Source organism: Scleropages formosus, chromosome 2 (assembly GCF_900964775.1).
Source record: "Scleropages formosus chromosome 2, fSclFor1.1, whole genome shotgun sequence".
In the NCBI taxonomy this organism is placed as follows: domain Eukaryota; kingdom Metazoa; phylum Chordata; class Actinopteri; order Osteoglossiformes; family Osteoglossidae; genus Scleropages; species Scleropages formosus.
Genome location: NC_041807.1, coordinates 39,209,697 through 39,232,017, shown reverse-complemented (window position 1 = coordinate 39,232,017; position 22,321 = coordinate 39,209,697). Strand labels below are relative to the sequence as shown.

The following is a 22,321-nucleotide window of genomic DNA, read 5'->3' as shown; positions in this document are numbered from 1 at the left end:
AGTCCCGCTTGGGGTGCCTTGTGACAGACTGGTGTCCTGTCCTGGGTGTCTCCCCTCCTACTCCAGCCTTATGCCCTGTGTTGCTGGGTTAGGCTCCAGCTCCCCACAACCCCGTATGGGACAAGCGGTTCAAACGATGTGTGTGTGTGTGTGTGTATATATATACACTGTATATAGCAGAAGCTGAAACTGTCTAAATGCAACTGCCTCTGCCTTGTGTCTGGTCATTGCTGTGCTAGACATGCTTCTGTCTGAAGCTTGTTTAAATGTACTTCAGCAGTTGTGTGATCAAACCTCATGTGGTTGACTCTGCATTTGTTCACGAAAAAAAATGCTCTCACCGCTCATCTCACCTCTTGGGGGTCTTTCCTGAAGCCGCACCCCCCTTTTTACAGTCCGCAGAGGCACCGATTTCAGAGACAGGATCTTCCATCTCCAGGTTTTGAACGGGAACTTGTCAGGTCAGTCCAGTCTCTTTACAGACAACAGATAAGCGAAACCAGCAAAACACATGGGTGGCAGGGCAAGTAACGCGGCTGTTTCACAGCACCTGAGTGGTGTGAGAGGATGTGGGTTTGGACCCCACTCAGTCTGTGTGAAGTTTGCATGTTCTCCCCATGTCTGTGTGGGTTTTCTCTGGTGCTCTGGTTTCCTCCCACAGTCCACATACATGCTGTTCAGGTTCACCCATAGTATGACAGAGTGTGTGTGTTCCACTGATGTATGGAAGAGTGGCCCATTGTAAGTATTGTATCTAGTACTGTAAATCACCTTGGTGAATAAGGTGTGTGGGCTAATAACACTTCATACTATCCTTTGGAGAAAAGCATCTTATACGTAAATGTAACATATTAATGCAACCTTGTTAGCAGCACAATATATAATCATATCTACTCATCATCTAAAGGCAAACTTAAACAACATGTATTTGAACCTGTCCAGTTTTGCCTAAGAAAGCAGATGTTTGGTGAATAAAGCTTGAGTTTCATATTCTCAGTCATTCTCAGTAATTTCACTAACCTTGCTTAGAGCTGAGTTACTCTGGTGGTGTGAAAAGTACTCTGAAAATTAATTGAAGGTATGTTTTTTGTTTAAAGTTCAAAGAAAATAGACTAATTTTAATAAACATATTTATGTGCAACTAACCACAGCTATGTAAGTCCATCTTTACATTATTAAATACTGTACATTTACTGAATATATATATTTATCTATATATATGAGTATTTCTTCTGTGAGTTTTCCTTCATCATATGTTCACTCTCAAAGCATTTACAACTATTTTTAATAAACCAGTATTGAAGTACTGCTTGATTCTGAAAACATTCAAAGCAGATACCAATTTAACCAGAGTATGTATCTGTTGTTTTCTTACCTTTAGTCGTGTTTCCACCGGTGAATTTTCTTGTTCGTACATTTACAACCTTCCCATTGTAGCGTGTTTTCTGTTAAGCGGAAAGAGCCCCGAAAATACAACCGCTGTTACGATATATAATAGTAATACAGTGAAATACAAATCCAGTAGATGTGTACAGTGCGCTAATACCAATGTAGTTCTCTATTTGCTTTCAAACTGAAACTGCCCATCCTGGTGAATGTGTGAAATGTACTTGTTCCACTTGTTTGTCCTGTTCTTGAGCAATGTGGAGATGTTGAGGAAGGGTTCAGGCATTGAAATGCTTTTCATTCTTTTGTCTCTTTCTTATTGTGCTTGACAGGGATAATACACAACAAATAAGTATAACGCAGTCATACGACTCTTCAAACCCTCACTGTTCCCCTGTTTTACTTTATTTTTTACAAGTATATGAACTCATTTGTACACATGATACTGCAAATTTTTCAGATAATGAAGCATGACAGCATTTTTTCCACAAATCAAAGGGGTATTAAAATAATTTATAATACCAAAAAAACATTAACTTTGTTCTGTAAAAGCACTATTCCCATCTTATTTGTTTTATTTATTTTCTTGGCTGGTGTTTTAATACAGAGTGACTTACTGTATGTGACCAAAGGAAATGGATATTTTCACTGGTATAACTCAGGGTCAGTACATTGCTCCAACAACAGTAAAAAAATGAATCATTTTACAATGTAAAGTTAAGCTAACAAAAGGAATATAAATGTAGAGGCACAGTACCCAACACATACTAGGAATGGGCAGAATATTAGGCAATTATCATCTCAACATCTTATTCCTCCACTGGTTGCCACAGAGCATGTCCCTTCCTTAACTAAAGGGCAGGATCAATGTTGAGATTTTGTTAGACATTTTTCTCACATAAAAATTACATTTTCACAAAAAAGGAAGATAATTGTGTTTCTACTGGAAAAGTAGATATTTTCTTTTGTATAATAAATATACAGAATTTTTAATGTGAAAGGTTAGGTGAGGATCTTACTGTGTTAATATGAAGTACAAATGGTAGTACAATAATAATTCACAGCAAGTGCACTTTTGGGCTTTGATCAGACAAAGAAAGATGCATCCCACTTATTCCCATGCAGTTGTTGACAGCCCCTGCTAGTGCTGCACAACTATTTTACATTTCCACACAAAACACTCTTCAGTAACCTGGGTCATTACTATAAAGAATAATAACTTTTGTATGGCAATACTGTACTTAGCATTTACTTAGTATTACTGTACTTAGTATGTACTTGAACTGAATTGAAGACTTTGTCGTTGTACTATTGCGCAATACAACAAAATTATAGTTATAAGTACAGGACCAAGGATAATTTTTGCTCAAATTTTTCAACAGGTAGATTTAGTTAGAATACAAAGTAATACAAACCCCAACAGATAATACTCCATTGGTACTGAATTTTGTTAAGAACTGAAATTAAACTAAAAATCACATGAAAAGGGCATGGGAATAGGACTTAAGACCAGATTTATGTCTGGACATTGAACCTAAATCCAACCCTGTAAACTGTCTAGATCCTTTAAAGACTCTTTACATAATGGAGCATTACACAGACAAATAATACTGGACACACATTATTACACACTAAGGATTGTTTCTAACCAATTCACATATTTACATTCATTTAGCTGACACTTTTCTCAAAAGATACTTACAATTACTTACCCATTTAAACAGATGGACAATTTTTATTTACTTTTCTTACTGGAGCAATTTAGGGTAAATACCTTGCTCAAGTGTACTACAGCCAGAAGTGATTCACACCTGCAACCTTTGGGTACAAAGGCAGCAGCGTTAACCACTAGACTACCAGCTGCCTACACAAAGACACTGAGCCGCAAACCCAAAATCCAGGATAGAGGGATTCATTAAACTCAGACGTGAACCTATACAAGAAGGTCAATTCATCAGAGGAGACACTATAGAAGGACAGAGTCCCAGCTGCTGAGTCTAGATACACTCCTATCCTGTGGGAGAATGGGTGTACAGGTATGACGGCACGTCTGTTATTGTGAATGACATAATAACTCTTATCGGAGCAGAAGAGAACCCAGGACTTTTTATTGTATCCAAGCACACAGTCAACACTATCTCCTTTCCTACTGATTCCTTTATAAGTCACTCCAATACGAGCCTCATCTTCACTCCACTGAACTTCCCAGTAACAGCGACCAGACAGACTCTCTACACACAGAACTTGAGCCCAACAATCAAATCTCTCTGGATGATCAGGATATAACAGTTTCTCTCTCCTCCACACCACCTCCCTGTTGTCCTCAGACAGGTACAGGTGTGTGTTTGCTGTGTTGGGGTCCAGTGTCAGCTGACAGGAATCTGCAGGTAAAACAGTAAAAACACTGTTAAAATTATGTTAAAATCTTCATCTATTCATATAACACACGCAACTCTGTAGGGAAAGATGGGGTTAGGGTTAGTGTCGTTAAGTTGAAAACAACTCATTGAGACCACTCATAGTATGGTAGGGGAGGGTACAGAGGTGGTTTACCGAAGCTTTCTTTGGTGCGTGTCTTGAGACACCAACAGGAAACCCATACAGGCAAAGGGAGAAAATGCAAACTCAATGCAGACTGAGCAACAATTTAACCTGCGTTTGAACGTACAAGTCCAAACAGTGTGAGGAGCGTTAAAAGCAATGCTGGAGTGGCTATGAGGAGAGGCGGGACTTTTCCCAGGGCAATTTTTAGGTTTTCACTAGATGCCACAACCAGGCAACCTGAGCAGTGGACTAGCTGGCTTTCATACCTGGCCTCTCTCCCAAATACAGGTAGAAGAATGTGCGCGCGCAGACACACACACAAAGATGCAAAGCAGCTTGAAGCCAAGTTTCTGAATTTAGGGGCGTGCGGAATGGCTTCTCTCAAAATCGGTACTGCCGAAATTGAATCTGGATTAGTCAGCTAATGATCATATGGTGAGATTTTCTTATTTTCAGAATGTGTTTCTCAGTTGGCAGTTAAATTAAAGATTGAGAGAGATCAGCCATGTGGGTGCGAGCCTGCAATATTTCCTGTTGATCTCTTTTAAACATTAAATATTTTTCAAACAATTTGTTTAAAACACAGAAAAATGTAAATGTGCACTGTAACACGCAGTAAAGAACAAAACATAAGCTCTGAGAAAATAATGCAGAGGAGGCAAGGAATATGCTCCAAAATAACAACAGAATTGCGTGTTTGGATCTGTATTTCTTTTGGAGAAATACACTTTTACTTACTTTGAGCTGTACACCGTTTCGAAATAAACTGTCTACTAAATGAAAAAATGTAAATATGCGATTTCTGTGAGTTGAATTTAACTTCATTGCACTGACCCCAGAGCGAAAAGGATCTTTTCCCACAGTCAGCCCATTCATTGAGGTAGGAGAACGCACAAAAAGAAAAAGAAACCGTTTTGGTTTTCTTGGTTATTGTGTGTTGATGTTTTCTTCTTATGCATCACTGTTTAATATGCCGGCATGAAAGCTACATGAGTTATAGTTCGTCATTGTTTTGTTCTGCTCAGGGCTCAAGGGAAGGGAAGCAACTAATACCTGTGCTGAAAGTGAGTCCTACTCCAGCCCTCGTTGAAAGAATAAAAGTTAAAAGAGCAAAATGTATTAAGAGCAGCTGTTCAGTACAGATACACTTACATTTGAGGAGCCCTGGTCTGATCCTGCATTTTCCACCATGGCCCACACTGTAGGAGAAGCAGAAGGACACACAGTGACTGAGAGACACACACAGCTGTCTGTGGAGTGTGTGTGGAAACAGAGTCCTGCGACATGTATGAGGGTTAGCAGCCATGAGATACACACAAACACAGACACACACAAAGCACTTACTTGAGTATCTCAAGTTTACAGGTGGGATCCTGCTGTAGATCAGAGAGCAGCTTCTCTGCTGAGTCCCCTGGGTCATTGTAGCTCAGATCCAACTCCCTCAGGCTGGAACAGGGGTTCGAACACAGGGCTGAAGCCAGAGAAGTACAGCCTCTCTCTGAGACACAACAGCCAGACAGTCTGTAAAGAAGAAGTAAAACATTGTATTCTCACTGATACCCAGATTACTGATCATTTACAATGTCTGTTCCCCAGTAGTACTGACCTCAGTGTGTCCAGTTTACACTGTTGGTTCCCCAGTCCAATAGAGAGCAGTTTCACTCCTGAGTCCTGCAGGTCATTGTCACTCAAGTCCAGCTCTCTCAGGTGTGAGGAGTTTGATGTAAGAACTGAGGCCAGAGCTTCACAGCATCTCTCTGTGAGTCCACACATCTTCAGCCTTAAACAGACAGAATTACACATGTAGAACCATTTAATATATCAGTGGGATTTGACAGACCCATTTTTAGATATGTGGAATTTCAGGAAAATGGAACTTCATGCTCGTATTTAGAGCTCAACTGCTCATTCTATACCAACCTCAGTGTCTCCAGTTTACAGGTGGGATCCTGCAGTGGATCAGAGAGCAGCTTCACTCCTGAGTCCCCTGGGTGATTGTAGCTGAAATCCAGCTCTTTCAGGTGTGAGGGGTTCGAACACAGAGCTGAAGCCAGGGAAGCACAGCCTCCCTCTCTGACTCTGCAGGCCGACAATCTGGAGGGGGGGGAGGGGAAAAAAAAAAAATCACTCATCTCAGCACCGTAAAAACATTTTTAAAAACTTGTAATAACAGTATAAAATATGATTACATAACTGCTGGTTTGTAATAGTAAATGAGTGAGAATGCCAGTGCCACAAACCTTGAATTACAGGCTCTGATCCCATCTCTCAGATCTGGCCTTATTTACAAATATGTAGCATAAAGGGCTGCAGGTGGCCCTTACAAATGAGCTGCCTTCTGACTTAGTGGTTATCCCACAAATTCTACAAGTGAAAAGTAGCGAATGCCAATCATGCCACAGAAAAGAACATACCAGTCTGGACTGGCGAAGAGAAAGAATGAAAGAAGAATTAAGAAACCTACAAGTGAGTGTTTCTTTCCCTTTAATTGCAACATTATTTACTTATGTTATCCTTTAAGGAGGCATCTATCAGTATCACTACCTCTCCTGTGTAAGAGTATGACCTCAACACCCACGAAGCACAAATGTTTTGCAGAAATGTATTTTGCATTATTGTTCCTAATGTTACATATGTGCTGTGATCCTTTCTTTCACTAGCATTTAATTTTTATCATTTTTGTGATTAACACTAATTTACAGTGCCATGAAAGAGTACTAACAATTTTGTCTATTTTTCCAGATTTTACATTAAATTCAGTAGTATATGAATGAAGCCCAGGAAAGAAAAAAGCAAACCAGTATAGTTTGTCATTTCCTGAATGTGGAAAAATCAAAAGTGCAGACATACTATGTGAGTCAATAAGTACCTGCCGCCAAACTATAAAGGTTACAGTGTGTAGTTCTCAGTAGGACTGACCTCAGTGTCTCCAGTTTACAGTGTTGGTTTCCCAGTCCAGCAGAGAGCAGTTCCAATCCTGAGTCCCACAGGTCATTGTTACTCAGGTCTAACACTCTCAAATTTGAGTCTGAATTCAGAGTTGAGGCCAAAGCTTCACAGCAACTTTCAGTGAGAAAACACCTTTTCAACCTAGAAAGTAAAACACGATCATTCAGACAAAGAAATCTCATGTAACGTCCTAAGCGTATCTCCAGTAAAGCATATGGACGATGACATTACTAATCAGGCTTTATTACTGAAGGCTACATTGACAAAGGCATTTTGATAATTTGGCTTAAAAATGTTGGTGCTATAAAAAAAAAAAAAAAAAGTTCCCTGGATCAGATTCTATGACACACCGCGAAATTCACAAACAGTGTCAAGTACCTCACTTTTATTCTTCACCAATCACCATTTCTGTAAGTTTCACAAATTAAAGCTAGGGTTTGACACCTATCTTAAGGCAGACCACAGCCCTGCTACCAGAAAGAAGCCTGAGCACCATGATGTTTAAGTAAGTGAGTTAAATGCCGTGTGTCCATGGTTTATTTTTACAAAGAACTAAAGGATGCAGGTTCATATCCCACCTGCTGCTGCAGTCTGCATGAGTAAGGTACATACCTTTAATTAACAAACTAAAGATTAAGCAGATGTATAAAAGTAAATAAGTTGCTTTACAGTTGCTTATATTATAAAGAATGTAATAAAAACATATAACATTGCACTTCTTAAATTGTGTAATTTTATCTTTTCTTGTAGAGAAAGCGTTTTCAGCATTAACATTAAACAAATGTATAAAAGGACTTACAGAGCAGTTCTTGAGACATGGATCACAGGCGCCATCCTCTGAAGACCATCATCATGTAAGGTGCAGTTTGTCAGGTTCAACATATCCAATTCCTCTACTGACATCAAAAATACAGTGGCCAGTGCTGACCATTCCGTGCAACAGATGTCTTTTTCTAAATCACATATTTTGTTCAGGTAATTCTGTATTTCCTTTACCAGAGAACTGTCATTCAGTTCATTCAGACACTGGAAGAGATATATGGTCTTCTCTGGGGAAAGACTATCCTTAATTAATTTCTTAATGTATTGGATTATTTCTAGAATGTTACAAGATCTCTTCTCTGTCTGTGTTAGTAGTCTTTTTAAAAGCTTTTGACTGTATTCCATTGAAAGGCCAAGAAGGAAGCGGAGGTAGAGGTTCAAGTGTCCATTCTTGCTCTCTAAGGCCTGATCTACGGTCTTCTTCAGCATTTCAGGGTCAGTATTTGAAAGAAACTGATGTAAAGCGGCAAGATACTCCTGAACACTCAGATGTACAAAGCAGTAAACTTTCCCCTCATAAAACCCAATCTCCTGTCTAAACACTTCTGTACAAATTCCAGAATAAACTGAAGCTTCACTGACATCAATGCCAAACTCTCTCAAATCTCCCTCATAAAATATGAGATTTCCTGTTGAAAGGCTGTTGAAAGCCAACTTCCCCAGTTTCAGAACAAATTCTTTATCCAGTTCTAAAGATTTCAGAGGCTCCGTTTCTCGTTTTTTCAGATACTTCTCATTCTTCAGACTGGTCTGAAATATCAGGAAGTGTGTGTACATCTCAGTGAGAGTCTTGGGAATTTCTCCACTGTGTTCCTCAATAAAGAGCCTCTCAAGAACAGTGGCTGAAATCCAACAGAAGACTGGAATGTGACACATGATGTACAGGCTCCTTGATGACTTCACATGTGTGATGATCCTCTTGGCCAGATCCTCATCGTTGAATCTCTTCCTGAAGTATTCCTCCTTTTGAGGATCATTGAACCCTCGTATCTCTGTTACCCGATGGACACACTCAGAAGGTATCTGACTTGCTGCTGCTGGTCGGGAAGTTATCCAGATGAGAGCAGATGGAAACAGTTTTCCCTCAATGAGGCTGGTCAACAACACATCCAGTGAGGTTGGCTTTGTTACATCAGAACAGATCTCATTGTTCCTAAAATCTAGAGGAAGGCGACACTCATCCAGACCATCTAAGACAAACAAAACTTTGGAATTAAAAAGCTGAGTGAGTCCAAACTCTTTGACTTCAGGGAGGAAGTAATGAACCAGTTCTATCAAACTGAATTCTTTAAGTTTTCTGAAATGCAGGTCCCGGAAAGAAAAAGGAAATATGAAATTAATGTCTTGATTTTCTTTTCCTTCTGCCCAGTCAAGAATAAATTTCTGCACAGTCACTGTTTTCCCAATACCTGCAATCCCCTGTGTCAGCACAGTTCTTAGATGTGTTACTTTTCCATGTAAGGGTGTGAAAATATCACTGCATTTGATTGTAGTTTCTTGTACTGGTGGTTTCTTGAGTGCTCTCTCAATGTGTATCACTTCATGTTCATCACTGATCCCACCAGTACCACCTTCAGTTATGTAGAGCTCTGTGAATATATCATTCAGAAGGGCTGGGTCTCCTTGCTTAGCTTGTCCTTCAAAAAGACACTCAAACTTCTTCTTCAGATGCGATTTCAGCTTAGGCTGACATGTCATCAGGAGTTCATCTGCCAGAACATATTAGAAAGCTTGATTATAATATTTAATACATTTACCTTTACATTTATTTATTTATCAGAATTTTTTTTCTAAAGCAACTTAAAATCCACATTATGTAGCATTTAGCTCATATTTTTATTAAGGGTGATTTACTGTGCTGGATAATCTTGATAGTTGAAGTAAAAATCTTAAAATGTGAAAGTCACCCAATTAAAAAAATGAATTAATAAGCTTAATCATAAATCTGAAAAGATTAAACAAATGATAATTATGCAGTGTTAAAAATAATGCAGTGATAAAAACACAATATAAAACATTCCACAAACAAAAATAATTCTGGACCTCAGTCTGTCAGCACAATGTTTTCAGCCAGACAATGTTCTCATCACCCTTCAACGATCCAGAGCATTTTGAAGGCCACACCTGCTACATCACTACTAAAATAACTATGAGCACTTGATTTCAGCACAATGTAAAACACTTCATTACCATCAAACACTTCATGAGGCCATTAATGGGTACACTTCTCAGTAAAAATCTCTGCATGGGTTAATAAAGCGGGACAGCTGGTAGCATAGCAGTTAAAGCTACTACCTTTGGCTCCAAAGATTGCAAGTTCGATTCTTATCTCCAGCTACAATACCCTTGAGTAAGGTACTTGCTTCACTAAAAATTACCCAGCTGTATAAATTGGTAAATAATTATAGGTAGATTAACATTGTCAGTCGCTTTGTAAAAATGCATACGATAAATGCAAAGTATCATTATCCTAACAACTATTTTTATGTGTCTTCATTTTCCCTACATTTCAGTGCACAATCGATAATGGGAGACAATGTTTTTTTTACCTTCACTGCAATTCATTGACACATCACTCTTCAAGGAGATACAGTTAAGTACTGGTGACACTGGTCTCTCAAGCTGAACACTGTCAAGAGAGATAAGTAAAAACCCTTCAACTACCTTTATACTACTAACTTCTGATACAATTCAGAACAATCCTCCTCCTTCTGCAGAGAGGTCACACATAAAATGGAAAGAAATCATCACTGAAAAATTGATTTTAGAGGCTTCAGGGGTTACTTGAAATAAAAAGAGATATTATTATGAGGTATGTCTCTCTAGGAGACAATGATTCCAGGTGTTGTCGTATGACTCTGCACACACATCTTGTGTCATAGACACATTTGGTTCAAAAGAATATTTACCGTTGACCTGTAGAAATCTGTCTATCCTTAAACATGATAGGTTCACTCATCGACACATCACTCTTCAAGGATGTATAGCTGAGTACTGGTGACACTGGTCTCTCAAGCTGAACACTGTCAAGAGAGATAAGTAAAAACCCTTCAACTATCTTTATACTACTAACTTCTGATTCATAAGAATCCTCCTTCTGCAGATACGTCACACATAACATGGAAAGAAAACAACACTGAAAAACTGATTTTAGAGGCTTCTGGGGTTACTTGAAATAAAAAGAAATATTATTATAAGGTATGTCTCTAGAGGAGCTAAAGGTTCCAGATGTTGTTGTATGACTCTGCACACACATCTTGCGTCATAAAGACATTTGGTTGAAAAGAATATTTACCGTTGACCTGTAGAAAACTGTCCATCCTTAAACATGATAGGTTCACTCATTGACCGGTCACTCTTCAAAGATATACAGCTGGGTACAGGTGACACAGATCTCTCCTGATGGACACTGTAAACAAAAAGCAGAAAAGACCTTACAATTATCCTTATACTTCAAAATTCTGATAATAGTCCCAGCTAACCTGCTTACCACAGATAGAATGCATGTAAGATGGAAACTTGTCTTTTTAAAACCAGTTAATGCCCTCGCATCACCTCTTACCTTTTAAAACTCTTTTGTGAGGCAGCAGCATCCTCACTACAGTCCCGCAAGGGACTGCTTTCCAAAGCTCTGCGCTTCATCTCACGACCCTGGACAGAAATTGACTAGGTGAATTCAGGGTTTTTCCAGAGAAGAAACAAAACAAAAACATTTTAATACAAACCTGTTTGGCAACACAGTCTATCATTATGACTGAACACCTCTAAAATGTATCCAGCAACTTTGGGCCCAGACAACTAGTTATAGTCTCTGTTAGGCTGTAGATCATGAGAGTTATACTTAGTAGACATATCCTCACGGGTCCCCTGTCATAACAGAAGAAAGTCCAAGAAGGATGGGCAGCCACTGGTACTTTGACCTCCAGAAGTTTATTTTCCTCCCTTTGGCTCTTAATGGATATTTGCCAGCTGCCTCATTCTATTGTTAATTGTATGTGTTATATCTGTAACTTTGTATTTTTAGCAACACAACCTGGCACAGTGCTCTGTGTCACTCTGATGAGAAGAGAGCTCTATAACAACCACCTGAATTGAATACATAACCAAGGAATGTGACTCTTATCAAACGTCAAAACAAGGTGACCACTCATGTAACCAACCTCCACTACAATGATGTGTAAACCCTTGTAAACATGTATTATTATTATTATTATTATTGTGCTTTTTCATTGCATAAGTTTGGCAGCTGGTTAAAAGTTTGCACTGTATAAAGTTGGTTAATTTGAACTAGAGGTGTAAACACTGTGAATTATATTTAAACTGCTTCAGCAAAACATATTATCCCTACACCCCAACCCTTATACATCCAAAAAATATACACCTATCAAAGCTAAAGTTGTGTTGAAAAATGCTTAGTAAAGCAAATCATCATTGCTCAAAGGCGTAATTACAATTAGTTTCAAATGTTTTATAAAAGTGCCAAAACCTATTTTCTGTGTATATTTACACGGTGAAATGAAAAAGTTAAATACAAAATATGACAAAGAAAATTAACTTGTCTTCCCTTCATTTAAAGTGCAGCCATGGGTGTGAATGGGGGAACAAAGACTCCAGTGTGGTTTCCATAATTCAGCATTTCTTAGAACATAAGCAGTGGCAAGAGGTCTATGGAAATATTGCTCTTTTGCCCAAGGAACCACATTCCAAGCGAAGTCAATTTGGGAAAAGACGGAAATTCCCTCCTGTGCTGCCCGACTGACTGGTAAGAATAAAGTAATTGTTTCATATAACGCTCTTCTTTTTTACTAAGATCATGTATTATTTCCTCGTTGTGAAACTTTTAATTACTGATTATAAAGTTCCTTTGTGAGACATGGGCGTGTTTATATTTAAAACGTATTATGGCTTCCTAATCTTCTTACACCCTGAGCAGTCATAATACATTTTGTGTATATATATATATATTACATTATATCATTATTTTAAGGATCTTTCGTCATGTCTGTGAATTTCTTTTTTTTTTTTTTCCGAGTCGCAGGAGCGGTAGTAGTTGCGATAGTCCTGTATATTGTAGCTGTACACAAAAGGGCGCCCCTAGGGGAAGACTGTGCTATTACACTGTAAAAAGTTAGCTACGTCACCGGTGTGAAACAGCTGTGCTGCGCACTGTACCTGTGGATTGTAAGGCTGCTTTGAGGAAAGCCCTGCTGGAGGGGAAAGCTCGTAAAAACGTCTTTTTTAACCATAAAATATAAAATGTATAAGAAGAGTGGAGTACACATTGATTTACAGCTCTGTAAATTATTTACTATATGTTGTTTAATCAGATATTCGTCGTTTGTGTTCGAAAAAAAAACAACGCAGTCTCATGACTCATATACTGTAAACTTTCGGTTTCTTATTTCTTTCCTTTTGCTTCTCAACCGATCTTCTTACTCGGCGGATTGAGCGCTGCACTCACCACTTCCGGTTTCCGGCTGCCAGGAACCAGGGCTGTAGGATCGTATCGGGAGCGGAGGGTTTTTTTTTCCTCCCTGTCCGCACCGGTGCAATTTTGTGCCGCTGGCAGCAGAGCCGAAGTGTGGATCATCCGCGTAATAAACATTATTAGTGGTGTTGTGCTTCCTTATTAAATATTGCTAAAAATACTCTCAGAAGAGCGAGATTTAACAGAAATTCAGAAAAAAATCGTTCGAGAAATCAATGGCTGTAAAAATATACCCAGGTAAAACTGGCGAGTTTATATTTTGTTGTACATCATGACATGTCTGTCAGGAGGATGCTTAAGAAATTTACAAAAATTTTCTTCTGAAATCTACTGAATACTGATGCATACTACACTAAAGCTACTAATGTATACTATTTGTTGCTTCTGAGATGTAAGAACTGATTGTACCCTCTAGCTCAGTTTTACTGTGCTCTTTTAACGTGAGTATTTTACTCTTGTGTGTTTAATGATTCTAAATAAAGCGTCCTCTTCTATTTGGGTTGTTGTGCTGCCTGCTTTGTCTTTGGAATTTGAACTTCTAACAGTGTGTAATTCAAGCACTAGCTACTACGCCCCCTGGTGGTGACTGTGCAAAGTACGATTTTCCCTTGATAAAGTTGTCTTTCAGTTTACAGAAATAAAACTGTTTACTGGCTCTACTTCCTTCTGGTGGTTCAAGCAGTAGATTAAAAATATTTCAGACCACAGGAAGATGTGAAGTACAGGAGGGCGACCGCAGGTTCTCTGTTCCTACATCACGAGCTTTTTTCTCCTGTATCATGTTTCAAGGTGCAGGCATAAAGATGGAGACTTTACAGAAAAATCACAGTATTGAAACAGACACATATAGTACAGGAGCCAAAACACAGAATTGAATAAACTGTGTTTCAGTGCCCCTCTTTGTTTTGTCTTCTCGCTCAGTGACGTCACTAGTGGAGTGCGGGGGGGGGCGGGGGTGTGGACCACATCGGGTGACACCAAAATGACTGTCTATAAAATCTGTGCGCGGTGTTTCAGCAGAAATGTATTATTTTTTAGAAAAATATCCTTGTAGGTAATTATAATAACAAAGACATTTTTCTTGATGAAGCCCAGTTTACATGTATCAATATTATATACCTGCACGGTAAAACTCTGTGCTCATTGACCTTTTGAACTTTCTAATACGATCCGCTCAGTCTCAGAGCTCTCATTATTAGCCAATTACAATACAATACAATACAATTACAATTACAATTAAATGACGTTTAGAATCACGTGGCTTCCTCTGCACGCGCTGCAAGCAACAAGCACGCGCTCTTGAATTGAATTGAATTGAATATTGGCAGTACAACAAAATTATAGTGATAACCCTGAGTTCTTAGACAACAATAAAAGAAACAGCACTTAAATATACGGCCTTGGCTTGTTTCGGCGTTTCTGTTCGTGTTTTTAAACTAGTCGTCGATTTTGTCACATTCTGGTGTTTTAGCTACAATTTGTGGTCATTAGTATTTATGAACCTGTATCAGTAAATAAACACAATTTTGATGTCGTTCTTAAACGTTTTAACTTCGAATGCAATTGTTTTCTTACAGAATTTTATTTTCACTACCACATCATCACATGATGATGAAGATACTTTCGCTTTTATTATGAAAGCGCAGGAAGTTAGGTAAACAGAAAGTGTACTTACCCTCTATAAACTCGTGCGCTTCGACGCAGATTTACCGCTGTTGGTGTTTCTGTTCTTACTCACACAGAGACGGTGTAAATATTCCTGTTTACTGTGGTCCTGCGACTCTTCCTATGTTTCTATACTTTATTTTTCATACAGGCGACGCAGATGTCATGAGGCGAATCCACACCGAAGGAGCATAAATCTTAGTGTAAGTATGACAGTGGTGTCGAAAGGGGCCAATAACGGGGTAAATTTAGAAGATAGATGTAGATGTGTGTAAACTCGGAGTAAAATAACTAGTCTATAAATACCAGTTTATTTTCCAGGGGTGAGAGAGTGAAACTAAGGGAAACACTTAGATCCACTTACGGAGAACATTTTAAAAGTGAAATTACAGCGTTTCTGTACATAATTGCATCTAAAAGAGTAGTTTAGTCATCATGTCTACATGTTTAAGTTTAGTGTGAAATAAAAGTAAAAATTGTGATCCTGACAAAATGGGAATAAGAAGCAGTCAAGTAGATACTGCAGGTAAGAGAAACCATGAACCTCCTGACTGAAATATAAATGTACTGAAATGAGTCTCTTTTTCCTCAGGTTGAAGAATGAACTTTAACAACTGAACACGTTTGCAAGAGGATAAAAACAGCTTCATATTAGATATTACTGAACTCATTTATGGGAGCTTATAAACACTTGATATTTTTCCTCAGTGAATTTGCATATGATGTTCTGCCAAACGGTACGTCAGAATAAATGTCTGTTTCATTTAAGAGGAAAGGTCACAAGTTAATAAGTGACCTTGTGTGTAGTGATTCATCAGATTGTTTGATATTGTATTTGTTAGAAAATCATGTTCAGCTGTAGATACCACTGACTCCCCACAGAAAACAGCTGTCAATGTCGGTTAAATACTGTACCTTTTAACCACTCTGCTACTTTCGTTGAATGAAATGATTCTTGTCACTATATTCTTGGTCACAATCTGTGCTCAAAGAGTGGGGTGTGATGAATATTTTTGGTTTGTGAGATTCCATCTGATTTAATGTTAGTGAAATTTTATTTTACAAACAAATCCCAGACAATGCCGTACTCACAAAACATCACTAATATTTAATTATAACACAAAGGAAACTTGTACAGTATCTGACAGCAAACCCTTTTAGTAAAGTCACACTGAAAACACCTTCTCATTAACATCCCAGATGAGAATTCACCTTAACAAGGTACCACTCAGGTGGGTCAGTCTGAAGGCAGCAGAGGTGTCGCCACAAAAAAGTAGATAGTGTGGTGATTTCAGTGTGAATGATATTGATATTCTCTAGACAGGAGGAAAAAAATTCCGTGTTTGTTTTTTAATTGTGATTTGTCATTTATTTATCATAGATTTATCACTAGAGCGGGTATTTCATACAAAGCTGACATGCCCCTTAATAATATGCATACATCTTGTAATTGGCAGACGTGATCTTGCCACCAAGTCATTTAACCTATCTCACTATATTCCACTGTTTGTTTATTTGATACCTGTATGTAAGATTTAAACTGAAATATTTACCTCTCTCCTCAGATATGTGCAGTGATTCTGTTGATTGTAAAATATAATTTATGTTCTGCTTGTGATGAGACTGAATATGAAATAGATGGAAAATGCTGTCCCATGTGTCCACCTGGTAAGTTGTGTCTTATTATACTGCAGCCCCTCTAATATACAGTGTACAAATACTTGATTTGTGGATTATAGGCACATCATCTCATGTGGAAGAGGGTGTGAAATAATCAGTACACATTTATTTTTCTGTAGGAACTAAGGTTTCCAGACATTGTACAATGTACACCAGTACTTTATGTGTACCATGTACCGGATCCACTTTCACCGACAAACCAAACAGACATCGTATTTGTAATACCTGTACAACCTGTAATCAAGGTGAGAATAAGTTTTCTACTTCAAAAATGAGTTTAACCTGTTTTTTTAAGGGACATGTATTGAGTCGTCTGTCTTCTGCAAATTGAATAACTGTAACTGTTGATTTCATTGTCTATATTTCTCCGTAGCGTTTGGTTTAAAAACGGTAAAGGAATGTACAGCCTCTTCAGACGCAGTGTGTGGAGCCCTGGAAGGGAACTATTGTATTGATCCTTATGAGGGAGGATGTAGAGCAGCACAGAAACACACAACCTGCAAACCTGGACACTTCATCAAACACCCTGGTCAGAATGGTCTTTTTCATGTTTTCAACACTTACATTATGTACTTTAAAAATGACCCAGAACAGTGTGGCCTTTGTCCTGGGGACCTATTCAATACATCATGTAATATTTGGTTCTTTTTATTGCAGGAACAGACTCTACTGACACAGTGTGTGAGAACTGCCCTGAAAACTCTTTCTCAAATGGATCTTCTACTTCCTGTACACCACACACAGAGTAAGATTGTCACTGTTGCACTGGACTGACTTTGTTATGAACATTTCAGTTTTTGTTGTGTTTCTATGTATTTTATTAACAAAAATGTGTTTATTTTTACAGTTGTCAGTCCAAAGGATTGCTCACACTCAAGAAGGGAAACAGCATGTCTGATTCTAAGTGTCAAAGTTGGGTCTATATTATAGCTGTAATCATAGCTGGAGCCTTTATTCTAGTAGAAACAGTAATTGCATTGCTATGGATGAGAAGAGAAAGTACCTTTTGAAATGAGAAGATGCTTTCAGTTTTATTCATCTTCTTATATATGACTAGGCATTTGTCATAGTTCCTTGCCTACAGTCAAAAATAATAAGTGCTAAGCATTTCTCATTTAAACTGAAACTTTGTGAAGCAAGTGCTAGATCAGGGGTGTCCAAACTGCAGCCCCTAGTCCATTTTTAATTGGCCCGCAGCAAATTCTAAATATATAATGGCATATGGCCCACACATGAAACTTACCCTGAACTGCATTGTACTTCTTAGTTTTAACACTAGGTAGAGCTACTGTCTTGAACAAGGCAGCTTCTCCACGAAACAAGATCAATCAAAGAAAAATTTTGCCACAGGTGACCAAAAATGGCAGAATCAAAGAAACGCAAGACAGCGAGTGCAGAAAATTTCAGACCCAGTGGGAAAATGAATATTTCTTCATAGAAGTCGAGGGGAAGTGTGTCCGTTTGATTTGCAATGAAACTGTTGCAGTGATGAAAGAGTATAATGTACGACGACACTATGAAACCAAACATCAGACCTACACGTCCTACACTGGTGCCCAACGAGAACAGAAAGTTAAGCAAATGGCAACTAGCCTGCTAGCTCAGCAAAAGTATTTTTTCCGTGCTCGGGGGATCAGCATCCTGAGTAAGAAGCAATCTGAGGCTGATGTTTTGAGAATGAGCTGCCAACCCTTCTTGTAACTAAATAAATGAAAACTCATTAATGGAAAGCTGTGATGTAGGCTGTTTTTTTTTTTTTTCTCGAAGCATAAGCATTCAATTATCAAGCATATTTTACCTACATTTGATTGATTTTGCTAACATTAATACACTAGAGGTGAGGCGATAACCCTCACCTCTAGTGAGTGGCCCAGCCCTTCATGTTTTTTTCTGTATGTGGCCCTCAGTGAAAAAAGTTTAGACACCCCTGTGCTAGATGGTCATTTATAATAGGACAGTGGAATGAACAAAATGTCAGTTTGTCAGTTACATTTCTGTAAACATACAGATCTGTATTTGTATCTAAAAATTACGTCTTTGAGTGTCATCGGTCATGTGATGTTGAATACCAGAGGATCATTAGGATATTTATCATGTTTTACTGTAAATGTAAAAAGAACATTTTCCTCTATGGGGGTGTGGGTCTGGGGTTCGAGTCCTGCTTGGGGCCCCTTTGCGATGGACTGGTGTCCCGTCCCCCTCCACCCTCTATTGTTGGATTAGGCTCCGGCTCACTGCAGCTCTGCTTGGGACAAGCGGTTTCAGCCAGTGTGTGTCTGAGTGTGGTTTTTGCTCTACTCATAATTGTTTACTTTTAATAGTCATGGTGATCCCGCTCTGAACAGGTGCAAAATGGAAAGATTATGTTCGTACTTGTAGCCCTACTGTGGTGGAACAAGCTCCAACTCTGCCTCAAAATTCCACAGTCCCTTCCAGGATTCAAGAAGGGTCTCGAAACCCATCTTCAGTCACACTTTTCACCTGACCTCCTAACCTCTCAGGACTATCTGTGTGCCACAGCAAAGTTGTGGTGTCAGGAAAACTTTTTAGAAAGTTTTGGGTGTGAATTTAAGCTCTTTAACAAAATGCACTTTGGTATACCTTGAATTTTACATCGTTTCAGAGAAACGTACCTGCCGAATGTAACTGTAAAATGAATTAGCAGAGATATTACACTCATATGCAGCTCACCTATGCCTTACTACTGGCCATTAACAGTCACCATGCAGCTTTACACAGAATGCTGTGATTAACTTGAATTTTCTCTACCATTGTAAGTCACCTTAGACAAAGGAATCAATTAAACAGTAGTTAATACCTGTCAATCTTTTGTTTCATATTTATTTGATTAGCCTAATATTTGATTTTGGGGGGACGTAGTGGCACTTCAGGTTTGCTCGCAGCCCACTGTGTGGTGGGTCTGGGGTTCGAGTCCTGTTTGGGATGCCTTATGGCGGACGGGCATCCCGTCTTGGGTGTGTCCCCTCCCCCTCCAGCCTTACGCCCTGTGTTGCCGGGTTAGGCTCCGTTTCGCTGCGACCCTGCTCGGGAAAAGCGGTGGTAGATATTGTGTGTATCTTTAATTTTATTTATTCAGCACATTTAAAGAATTGAAAAGTTGCATATTGTGTATGTTAACACTGATAGCAATTCATAGGCTTATAAAGCTTAATCTGAATAAAAGTAACTTCAGAATTTAACCTTTTTTTGTACTTTCACTCAAGTAAATTTTGTGTGTTAAAATGTGTACATTTCCTTTAAAATAAAAAATATAATTCTTTTCACTTCAGTAAATAAAATGAATAATGGAGTGTATTTTCCATCAGTAAAAATAAACACATTGTTAAAACAGCAGATTTTTTTTTTTTTTTTTTTTTTTTAAAAGAAAAAGTGAAAGAGACTACACAGTGTTTACAGTTCCAAGTACAGACATGGTGTGGAACAAATAAAGGGAAACATGAAGAACAAGGAGCTACAGATATGTTTACAGGCTCCGTTCAGAGCTCTTTCTTACTGAAGGGAAACTTAAGGCATAAATGAAATGTATATAGTGAACATGCTAATGTACAAGTCAATATTTTCTTTATTGCTGAAGATATTTCCAAGTTAAAGTGGAACTGTTTAGGACTCAACAAAAGCAGTGAACAACAAAATTGTCAGATCTTCACGATTTAAGGTAAGAATAACTATAAATTGAGCAGAACTGCACCTCTGCTATTCAGGTACTAATGTCCATCCGAAGTTATTGCATGCATTCTTAATAATAATAATAATAATAATAATATTATGCATCCTGTTTATTTCACGTTTGGTCCCGACTGCTTCACTTTTTTACGTGATATATGTCTTCATGGAAGTGTCGCTCACCATTTTCTTTTTGTTATTATTATTCTATGTCAGGGGTGTCCAAACTTTTTTCCACTGAGGGCCACATACAGAAAAAAAACATGAAGGGCTGGGCCACTCACTAGTCTAGAGGTGAGGTATATCGGCTCACATCTGGTATATTTCCTTCGTAATGCAAAAGCTATCGTCAACTCCCCGCAAAAAAATTAACAGCTCATCTGTGCAGTGTCTGTGGCATCTGTGCTCTCATCACATGCAATCGAGAAAAATCAAAAGCACGAGCTTTATCTGACAGTTTGCGTTTAAAGTTAGCTGACAAGTCTTCGATTCGCCGCACAACTGTGTTTCTGGACATGCTAATGTAACACACGTGCAACACGTCACGTGGTGGTGTAATGTTTTCTTCTAAGGCCAGTAGGTTCGTCCGTGGAGGTGTAAATAAACTAAGGACCACTCGATTTGGCAATTATTAAAATTAACTATTAAACTTTACCAAAAACTATATTTTTCTTATTTCTCATGTACATTATATTTTCAGTAAAACATTACCTTAGTAGGGGGTGCGGTGGCGCAGTGGGTTGGACCGCAGTCCTGCTCTCCAGTGGGTCTGGGGTTCGAATCCCGCTTGGGGTGCCTTGCGGCGGACTGGCGTCCCGTCCTGGGTGTGTCCCCTTCCCCCTCTGGCCTTACGCCCTGTGTTACCGGGTAGGCTCCGGTTCCCCGTGACCCTGTCTGGGACAAGCGGTTCTGAAAATGTGTGTGTGTGTGTGTGTGCATTACCTTAGTTTCATTGCAAATCAAACGGACACACTTCCCCTCGACTTCTATGAAGAAATATTCATTTTTCCCACTGGGTCCGAAATTTTCTGCACTCACTTGCTATCTCGCTTTTCTTTGATTCTGCCATTTTTGGTCACCTGTGGCAAAATTTTTCTTTGATTGATCTTGTTTCGTGGAGAAGCTGCCTTGTTCAAGACAGTAGCTCTACCTAGTGTTAAAACTAAGAAGTACAATGCAGTTAAGGGCAAGTTTCATGTGCGGGCCATATTCCATTATATTTTTAGAATTTGCTGCGGGCCAATTAAAAATGGACTAAGGGCCGCAGTTGGCCCGCGGGCCGTAGTTTGGACACCCCTCTTCTATGTGATAGAAGAGAAGAGGTATAAACTGTAATTATCCTTATTTAACTCTTTATTTATATTCGTACTCTTTTACAAGATCCAGGCAGCTGGTACCATAGTGGTCATAGCTCGCAGATCACAGGTTAGAGTCTCACCTCCAGCTGTAGTATCCTTGAACGAAATACTTACCTTAAAATTGCAATATTAAAATTACCCAGCTGTATAAATGGGTAAATAATTGCAAGAACATTGTAATTTGCTTTTTATTTATTTAGCAGATACTTTTCTCCAACGCAATTTCCAATGAACTCTATGTAGTGTTAGTAGGCCACGCACCTTATTCACCAAGGTAATTTACACTGCTAGTACTGTACACTACTGCACACTGTACTGCAAAAAAACTGTACACGACAGATAAATTAATACATGTAGCATCAGACTTTCATAAACAGATTGGACACATAACTTATGCTTCTGAAGATGCTGCTTGAAAACAACAAAAACAGCAAAGTTGTGTTTTAAAGTATCAAACCTTACACAAAAAAAATCTTAATTTTAGAGGAGGTTTTTTTTTGAGAATAGCTCAGCGCTGAGTCATCGCTGTTGCAGGACTCAGTTCTATAATCTCTTAAGTGCGTGATCAATATGTAATTGTTTATGTTCAATAATTTTGTGGTTATAAGTTGAATAATGGATAAACCCTTATGCACCTACTTGTGCGATATACGCTGTTTCATGTGGTGGAATATGACAGTTTCAACTTTAGTCAGCATGTGGCGTTGGTATGACTGCCTGCCTCCTCAGGTCTTATCATAAGGAA

At 38.6% G+C, this 22,321-nt stretch overlaps 1 protein-coding gene and 1 long non-coding RNA gene across 4 annotated transcripts in view; one reads left to right on the top strand and one right to left on the bottom strand.

Moving 5' to 3' along the window:
• LOC114909298 (NACHT, LRR and PYD domains-containing protein 12-like) overlaps positions 1-22,321 on the bottom strand; it is a 454,333-nt gene that overhangs the window by 11,049 nt on the left and 420,963 nt on the right. For 2 of the 3 annotated variants that reach the window (XM_029247569.1, XM_029247571.1), the window contains exons 1-2: positions 1,376-1,560; positions 354-474 (exon numbers count right to left, since the gene is read on the bottom strand). The exons of the other annotated variant lie outside the window; for it this stretch is intronic. In XM_029247569.1, the coding sequence (XP_029103402.1) occupies positions 354-433 (80 nt within the window). In that variant the 5' untranslated portion in view covers positions 434-474; positions 1,376-1,560. Of the gene's footprint in view, positions 1-353; positions 475-1,375; positions 1,561-22,321 lie in introns of those variants that run through there. 3 annotated transcript variants of the gene reach the window in all.
• Positions 15,504-16,773, top strand: LOC114909321 (uncharacterized). Its single transcript, XR_003797227.1, has 3 exons — positions 15,504-15,591; positions 16,420-16,522; positions 16,654-16,773. It is a non-coding gene; the product is annotated as an uncharacterized LOC114909321 (long non-coding RNA).